This window comes from Saccopteryx bilineata, chromosome 1 (assembly GCF_036850765.1).
Source record: "Saccopteryx bilineata isolate mSacBil1 chromosome 1, mSacBil1_pri_phased_curated, whole genome shotgun sequence".
In the NCBI taxonomy this organism is placed as follows: domain Eukaryota; kingdom Metazoa; phylum Chordata; class Mammalia; order Chiroptera; family Emballonuridae; genus Saccopteryx; species Saccopteryx bilineata.
This window is the reverse complement of record NC_089490.1, coordinates 94,777,595-94,786,681: the sequence shown is the minus strand read 5'-3', so window position 1 is coordinate 94,786,681 and position 9,087 is coordinate 94,777,595. Positions and strand designations below refer to the sequence as shown.

Below are 9,087 nucleotides of genomic sequence, written 5' to 3'. Positions count from 1 at the left end.
CTATTTTCTGTTAAAGTTCATATAAGATTAAAATTATCTGCCCTTTGAAAGTTTGTATGACATTATTTTTAACGCTTTCTCTTCCTTTCACACTTTACATCTATTTACAAATTCTGCTTATGCTAGTTTTAAATTAAACCCAGAACCCAAGTACTTCTCACCTCCAGAGCGACCACCTTTGTCCAAGCTACCACCATCTCTTGCCTAATTGCAGTAGCCTCCTAATTGGAACTGTTGCTTCTGTTCACGCACTCATTTATTGTGACATTTTTTTTTTTTACAGAGACCAGAGAGAGAGTCAGAGAGAGGGATAGACAGACAGGAACGGAGAGATGAGAAGCATCAATCATTAGTTTTTCATTGCGACACCTTAGTTATTCATTGATTGCTTTCTCATATGTGCCTTCACCGCAGGTCTTCAGCAGACCGAGTGACCCCTTACTTAAACCAGCGACCTTGGGTCTAAGCTAGTGAGCTCTGCTCAAATCAAATGAGCCCGCGCTCAATCTGGCGACCTCAGGGTCTCGAACCTGAGTCCTCCGCATCCCAGTCCGACACTCTATCCACTGCGCCACCGCCTGGCCAGGCTATCGTGGCATTTTAAACACAACCACCTGGTACCTGCCTGAGACCACACACTCTCCTCCTGCATTCGGCGTCTAGCTCTGGCCCACAATAAAGTTTTATTGAAACAAAGCAGAAATAAAAGGTGCCCGGCAAGTCTTTCCTCTACAGCCAATCAGAGAGCAGAATGCTTTTGTCGCTCACAAACTTAAGCAGGCGGGAGCGGGGTATGTTCCGCCCAAAGTCTACCTAGTAAGAGAGGAAGTACCGCCGGAAGCCAGCCATAGAGTTTAGCAGCCAGAGCGACCCTGCAGGGAGGTGGCAGGAAAGACTCGGAACAGCTGCCGGAGGTGACGAAGTGGCGGCCCCGCCCGGTGCTCTGAAAGACGAATCTTCCAGGTAGCGGCCCGCAGAGTCTAGTCCAGGGTACGACGCGACATTCTGCGGGAGCCCACGGTCTCTGGGCGGCCTCTTTAAGGGAGGGGGCGGGGCCACGCGAAAGGATCGTGGGGGTGAGGTCACGTGGTTGGGGGCACTTGCCGAGCAGGAGTGGAGGTTTGAAGGAGCGTCGTCATTCGGGTAGACACCATGTGACACCCCTCCCCCCACTGTGTCCTGTGCCGTGGGGTTCAGTGGGGTGCACATTGGTGGGCCTTGGGATTAGTCCCAGGGACGGGGGGAGACTGGGCGTGGCAACCCCGTCTCCGCCAGGCATCCTTCAAAATGTGGCGGATTTTAAGATAATTAGATCTGAGTTTTAGATTGTTCCATCTCTGATTCCTCATTGCAGAAGTGACTGTGCCTCTGCAGTTGGCTCTAGCCCTTGTGCTTCTCATCCTCCCAGTGTCCAGGGACCTCCAGCTTCACATCCTCTTTCCTTGCAGCTCCAGACATCCTGAGCCCAGGTCCCCCAGCTCAGTGCAGCCATGAGTGCGGAGGTGAAGGTGACAGGGCAGAACCAGGAGCAATTTCTGCTCCTGGCCAAGTCGGCCAAGGGGGCAGCGCTGGCCACACTCATCCATCAGGTGCTGGAGGCCCCTGGTGTCTACGTGTTTGGGGAACTGCTGGATATGCCTAATGTTAGAGAGGTGGGTTCCTGGCCTGAATAGCCCACAGGGAAGCTTGGGCCTAACGTTTTAATTTGAGAATGGGTGGGCAGGGTTCATTTGGCAACCCTATAACCATTGAGTTGAACAGAATAGGATGATGTTTAACTGGCATCTTGCAAAAGTACACAAGTAAACCTCTTAGGATGAACAATCTCTAAAATCCAGTATTTTTTCATTTTTAAGCAAAAGGGTATGTGATTCAGAATAGGAGACATGGTTCCAGCCTGTTTCCACCATTGCAGTAGCTCTTAATAATCATGCCACTTGCAATAGCTCTTAATGTTCGTGCCACTTGATCAGGTCACTTTTATTTTAGGGCCTCAGTTTTCTCTTTTAAAAATGGAGCTGATACTACTCCTCACTGTTGCTATAGAAATCAGGTGAGATTATGAGGAATTGTTTAGTCTGGTACAAATGGAAGGAATGAATGCCTAATTGGCACTCACTGTTCTCTCCCCTTTGCAACATATGCTAATTAACTTGTTAGATCATATAGAAAGTTATCTTTTTTCTAAAGTCATGTAACAAGGTGCTAGGAATACAGCAGAGAGCACTGTTTTATGTTTGTTTTTTTGTTTTCATTTTTCCATTGATTTGAGAGAGAAGCATTAACTCACTGTTCTATTTAGTTGTGCACTCATTGGTTGCTTCTCACATGTGCCCTAACTGAGGATCTAACCTTGACCTTGGTGCACTGTAACAATGCTGTATCCACTAAGCAACCCAGCCAGGGCTGAGAGAACTCTTCACACAGAAGTGGTAGAGTTAAGACTTTACAGTCCAGCCTGACCAGGCAGTGGCGCAGTGGATAGAACGTTAGACTGGGACGCAGACCTGGGTTTGAAAACCTGAGGTCACCAGCTTGAGTGTGGGGTCGCTGGCTTGAGCATGGGATCATAGACTTGACCCTGTGGTCACTTGCTTGAAGCCCAAGGTTGATGGTTTGAGCAAGAGGTCACTTGCTCTGCTGTAGTGCCCCCCCCCAATCAAGGCACATATGAGAAAGCAATCAGTGAACAACTAAGGAGACTAAGGTGCTATAACAAAGAATTGATTCTTATCATCTCTCTCCCTGTCTGTCTGTCCCTCTCTGTCTCTGTCTCACACACACACACAAGACTTTACAGTCCAGAGCAGGTAGGTTGACAAGATGTATGACACCAGCCCAGGTCCTGAGACACTATGACAGTGGTATGTGGGCAAAGTGAATTAAGTTGTTGAGGGCCAGTGATTGAGTCTGGATTTAGCCTTTTGTAATTACTCTGTGGTATGGGGAAAACTGGTTACCTTCTTTCCCTGCTTTTCTCTACAGTGGAACTTTAGAGAGTCAATCAAGGTGAAGAAAAAGAAGTATTTATTGGGTGTCTATTTAGCACTCTGCTAGGTGTCTTGGAATGCTAGAAAAGTAAGAGACAGCAGTGCTTACCCTTCCAAAGGTTAGCATTTCAGTTACAGAGATCAGATGAATGGATATACATGAACAAATCATTTACTTAGCAAGTGTGTATTGAGGGAGCCAACTACATGCTTAGCTCTGCTTGACCTAAGAGGAATACCAGAGACCTGATGAAAAGAAAGATATTCTCAGGTAACAACCTTAGGTAGAGTTTGGGTAATTAAATACCAGAATGAGTGATCAGTGAAAGCAGAGGAGATCTGGGTGGGCTGGCCTGTGTGATGAAACCCCCCTCGGTGAGGCAGGTCTGAAGCAGAGGCCACAAACAAGTTCTAGTGGCTGCCTAGGCCATGCAGCTGTTAGAGATGGCTGAGGCAGGGGTATGGTGAATTGAGGAGTATAGCAGGCTGCCTGAACAGAGTCAAGTTTGCAAATATTGAAACATTCTAAGTTTACAAATAAGAAACATTTACAATGTCTGAATGTATGTGTGTGTGTTTGTTAGATACTAACACTCTGAATGTTTTCGACTCTAAGTTTAAGGTAGGAATTGGAGGCTTATGGAGGATTATTGTGATTGGGGGAAGTAGTGTAAACAGTGGCTGGGGTAGGAAATGAGGCCTTCCGACTTCCAATGGGGAGAGTGATCAGAGAGGCAGAGTTTCTTTCATGGAGCTGTAAGAATTAATGGAGAGGGGATTCAAAACAGTAAGGCTGGGAGGAGGGTGGGTCAGAGCCTTTTCTGTCATCTCTTCCCTCATATTCTTGCAGCTGGCTGAGAGTGACTTCGCTTCCACATTCCGCCTGCTCACGGTGTTTGCTTATGGGACATATGCTGACTACTTAGGTAACTGGAGGGGCTGGATCTCCAAAGGTGGGAGAAGGGCAATTTCTGGAGGGACTTAGAAGAATTTCCTGGAATATCCTACTTAGATCCCTTAGGTACACAGGGTCAGGGTTAAGACCTGAATTGGCATGGAAAACTTAAAAAAAAAAAAAAAAAGAGGCAGACGGTCGGCTTTTCCACAAAAGGAAAATCAGGATTTCCTTCTCTGTCTTTTTTTGCAGCCGAAGCCCGGAACCTTCCCCCACTCACAGAGGCTCAGAAGAATAAGCTTCGACACCTATCAGTTGTCACCCTAGCTGCCAAAGTCAAGGTGAGTAACAGTCCTGCGGGGTCCTGAGCCAAAGAGCATCCTTTTGTATGTCCCTTCACAAGGGCCCATCTGGAAGGAGTTTGTATTAAGACAGCCTTTGATACACTGTAGCTCTTCCTTCCTACCCCCCCCCCACGTTCTTTTAAGGTCTGTATCTGAACTCCATTACCTACAGCTTTTTAGCCTGAGTAGTATTCTCTTAGTTTTCTGTTCTGTTTTATTTTTCAATCAACTTAAGTTCTAAGTAAAACATCTTTTATGCTTGGGGTCAAAGTAGTAACCAGGATGCCATTCACTGTGGTACAACGATCGCCCTCCTCCCCACTATGGAACATCCCATGCATACAGCCTCAATGCTCAGAGCTGGGAACAGACTCGTCTAGTGAAGTGCTAGGGTTCTAGTTGCTAAAATAAGAAATATATAACCCCAAAATATTTCTGTCTTTCCTGTTTGGTTTGTTTTTTTGTTAACTATCCCCCTCCCGTCCATTTGCACTTTCCCAGTCGTTACTTGACTCTCCCATCATTCTAATGATTTTACTTAAATCAGGCTATTTTGAGGAGCCTCTTTGGAAGTACACAGTGTAAATGGTAAACAGAATAACCCCAGACCTCTCCCATACCACGTACTCCCATTATGTCAAGCTGATCTTAACCAAGGTCTTTGTGCTACCCTGAGCTGAGGCCTCAGGATTGACACACAGGCAGATGTCACTTTCTTTCTCTGTGGTTTGAGGCAAAGGTGGTAGGAGAGCATAAGTCTTATATTTTATTTAAGATTGTCCTTCTCATGTGGTTATTTCTCAGGTAGTAGTACTTTTATTTAGTTTGCTTTAGAACTAACCTTTTAGAGGAAATGATATAGGAATAGGAGTGGAGGGTAGGCAGGTAAGCGTAGGTGGGGGAATAGAGGGAAGAAGACTCTTGGAAGCTCCTATCTGTGGCAGAACCTCACAAATCCCAGCCCAACCTCTCCGGGCCTCAGTGTATCCCATATGCAGTATTGCTGGAGGCCCTTGCCCTGCGTAATGTGCGGCAGCTGGAAGACCTTGTCATTGAGGCCGTGTATGCCGACGTGCTTCGTGGCTCCCTGGACCAGCGCAATCAGCGGCTGGAGGTTGACTACAGCATTGGTCGGGACATCCAGCGTCAGGACCTCAGTGCCATCGTCCGAACCCTACAGGAGTGGTGAGACCTGGGTCCTGGCACTGTCCCTCCTCTTTTCACCCCAAGAAAAGGAGAGGTGCTATGGAGGGGTGAGGGCTGGGCTGCAAGGTGGAATCCAAGAGTATGAATAGAAATAAGCTCATTCCTCCAAAGGCCTCTGAGAGAACACAGATGTGGAGGAGCTTAGGAGGCAAGAGACAGGAGATGTCCTTGGTATCATAATTGGGGGAGTGGTAGCCTTGAGAGGACACTCACTGGGAGATTGATTACTGCATTTCCCCATGTAGAAGACGCCCATTTCCCCGAAAACTTTTGGGTCTGAAAACTGGGTGCATCTTATACAGTGGTTGTAGAAGTGTGGCATTTCAAATGCCATAGATGGAACGAACTGAGGACGAGGCAATATATGAAGACAGTGATTCGTTATCAGACACAGATGAGGACAAGCTAATGGTTGAGAGTTTTTACAGTGATGAGGAGTTGTATGAATTTTATGATGGATAAAACTTTTGAGTTCAGTAACTTTATGGAATACATTTTTTTCAAATTTGGGGCCCCAGAATTAAGGTGCGTCTTATACCCGGGGAAATATGGTACCTGTCTTAGGCTTGACTCAGCCCATTAGTCTATAACCAGCACTGTCCATAGGCCCTAACCCTTCCCCTTCTACTTTTCTGTTTCTGTCCTTGTCTGACTTTAGTTACTTAATACACTGTTTTTCTCTTGAGCATCATCTATCCCATTTTGGTTTTAGTTCATACTCCCATCTTGTATATCACTCCAAGTCACTTCATTATACCTTTATGATCCTACCTGAATGTCTTTCCAGCTCCTAGAAATATTGTTTGTGGTTTTGGGTTTTTTTTTTTCCTTTTCCAAATGAAAGGAGGGGAGATAGAGAGACAGACTCCCACATGCATCCTGACCAGGATCCATCTGGCAACCACCATCTAGGGCCAATGCTCTTCCCATCTGTGGCCATGCTTGCACCTGAGCTATTTTTAGCGCCTGAGGCAGAGCCATCCTCAGTGCCTGGGACCAACACCCTTTGATTGAGCCATGGCTGCAGGAAGGAAAGGGGGGGGGCAGGAGGGTGGAGAGGCAGATGGTTGCTTCTCCTGTGTGCCATGATTGGGAATCGAACCCGGGACTTCCACACACTGGATTGATGCTCTACCACTGAGCCAACTGGCCAGGGCCTCCCAGGAATATTGTTGCAGGTGGTTTCCAGGTGCCTAGTGAGGGCTCCTAACTCGAGACAAGGGTTGGCATATCAGGATCTATGAGTCTATTTTTAGCAAGTCTGTGATCACCACTCTCTCCTGCTGATACTGCTCTCTCCCAATTCCGGCAGGTGTGTGGGCTGTGAGGTAGTGCTTTCAGGCATTGAGGAGCAGGTGAGCCGTGCCAACCAGCACAAGGAGCAGCAGCTGGGCCTGAAGCAGCAGATTGAGAGTGAGGTGAGCTGGCAGGGGAGCAAGACAGACCCAGGTTCCTGCAGCCTGGGCCAGTTGTCCATTGGACAGTGGCTATAGTAGACAGACAAAGTGGGCAGGGACTGTCAAGTTCTGGAACCTTCCTTGTTATACCCCTCTCCTTTCATCCTGATAGGTTGCCAACCTTAAAAAAACCATTAAAGTTACAACAGCAGCAGCTGCTGCAGCTACATCTCAGGACCCTGAGCAACACCTGACTGAACTGAGGGAACCAGCCGCTGGCACCAACCAGCGCCAGCCCAGCAAGAAAGCCTCAAAGGGCAAGGGGTGAGCCAGTGCGGCAGCAATTGCTCGCTTCCGGGGTGCCCTGCTTTTCCTTCAGAGACCTGGCTGCCCTCACTCCTTGTAGTCATTTGCATGGGGGTAGGGAATGGGGGATCCTTCAAGGCTTAGGGGATTCCTTGCAGCTTCTCTTTCTCTCTCCCCCTTGCCAGGCTCCGAGGGAGCGCCAAGATTTGGTCCAAGTCGAACTGAACGGACTGTCGTTTTTTCTCTGGGGATATGGGGTCCCAGTTGCCTGCCTGCCCCCTAGGAGTCCTCAAAGAGCCTTCCTGTGCCCCTGGTCAGCTGATAATCCTAGGTTCATGACCTTTCACCTTTTTTCTTCTCTCCCTAACCCCGAAGCATAGATCACACCTTCTCTAGGGAGGAGGCAAGTACAAGTCATGTATTTTTTGGTACTTTTTTTGTTTTATGTGACCTTCTTATGTGTCCCATTGTCCCCCTCACTCTCCCTACCGTGCTTTCTCTCCTATATTTTGAAGAGCCAGTATCTGTCCTTGTTTATTATGTGTCGTTGAGTAGGTGGGGCTGCTCCATCTCCAGTATAACCCACATGTGTTCTTTGTCCTACCACCCCACCCCTGCATGACTAATCCTCAGTTCTGCTCCCTGCTCCCAGCTTATTTGGGCAGCATCTGCAGAGCCATAGGGTTTCTACCTTTGTTCCCACCCTGAGACGTCTTGGAACCAGTCTGCCATTCTAGGAGTCACTGGACACTTTTGTCCTAGAATTCTGTCACACTACAGTCATTGCCTTTTCTGTCACCTCCCCTTGGGTCCTGGGAATGCTGCTGCCTCAGTGACTCCAGAGCCTGCAAAGGGAGCTATTTTCTGAGATGTTGAGAGACGGCTCCTTCTTGGCCCTAGCTATCTTAGAAAGCCTGATGGCAGTCCTGGAAGGATTTGTACTTCCTTTTGTGAGTTTTGTGGGGAAGGGCAGGGGATATAGATTGTATTAAAAAAAAAAGTATATATACATATATCTATATATAACATAACAGAGAAATAAATCTATGAGAAGTCTATCTATGAACATGCCCTGAACTGGGTGTCTTCTGTCTGATATTTGTGGAGGGAAGGAAGGCTCAGTCCCAGTCCACTCTAAAGCAAAGTGCTGGAAGATGGAGAGAACCAGAGACTATGTGTTGAGTCTTGGACTACATGACTTGGACAAAATTGCTCAGCATTCATTCAGAAGCAGTGGCTACTTTGTGTGCACTGTGTGATAGGCACTGGAGATGCAAAGTGATGATCACTGTTTGCTCCTGAGCTTGCGTTCAGCCTGTTTCCTTCTACCTTATGGAATTATAAGGGGGAAAGTTGACTATAAACCTCAGGTTTTGCATCAGAACCACACAGAACTCTTATCTGCAATAAGAAGCAGCAGTCAGGCTCCTGTCCCCTGTTCAAGGCAGAGCTTCCCTAGCATTGTGCATAGACGATTGGCCGTGGCCTAGTGTACTGCTCTGCCCTCCTTAGAATTGGGAAGCTCTAGTGTAAGGGATGGTCGGCATCCCCCCACACACACACACACTTGCATGTAAAGCAGTTGTCTCCTGAGAGTCCCAGTGTTCACTGAGCTGCTCTCCAGAGCTCGTGCTGTTCTCTAGGTGGAGATGAAGGACACACCATTGGCGCTGTCCTTAATGGTATCAGTCATAGAACAAGAAGGTTGGAGTGGGATCCTGAGGTTTTTTTTTTAAGTGGGCTGGGTAAGCGTATTGTCTTTAAGGTGTAGTAAAGACATACTGGAACTAATCCAGTGAACTCTAGTTCAGGAGTTCACGCTCTTGGCTTCTCGTTTTAGCTTTTCCCCAGGCAAGCATGTTGAGCCTTTGCATCTTGATTCTCAGTCTCTACCTCTGAAATAAACCCTTTCTTCTTCCTATACCCTCCAATGTTTAGAATTTGCTCAT

The 9,087-nt window shown here is 47.4% G+C and overlaps 1 protein-coding gene across 3 annotated transcripts; it reads left to right on the top strand.

Annotated features, from left to right (window-relative positions):
- The first annotated feature begins 812 nt into the window (after positions 1–812).
- Positions 813–8,081, top strand: COPS7A (COP9 signalosome subunit 7A). 3 transcript variants are annotated; one of them, XM_066260597.1, is made up of 8 exons: positions 813–963; positions 1,449–1,652; positions 3,841–3,916; positions 4,138–4,226; positions 5,212–5,414; positions 6,748–6,853; positions 7,005–7,156; positions 7,324–8,081. In XM_066260597.1, the coding sequence occupies exons 2-8, from the start codon at positions 1,491–1,493 to the stop codon at positions 7,361–7,363; spliced, it is 828 nt and encodes a 275-aa protein (XP_066116694.1). In that variant the 5' UTR covers positions 813–963; positions 1,449–1,490; the 3' UTR covers positions 7,364–8,081. The 3 variants fall into 3 exon arrangements, with proteins under 3 accessions (XP_066116694.1, XP_066116686.1, XP_066116703.1); XM_066260589.1 differs by having other exon boundaries at positions 842–990; XM_066260606.1 differs by lacking the exon at positions 813–963 and adding an exon at positions 1,071–1,143.
- Positions 8,082–9,087: the final 1,006 nt, after the last annotated feature.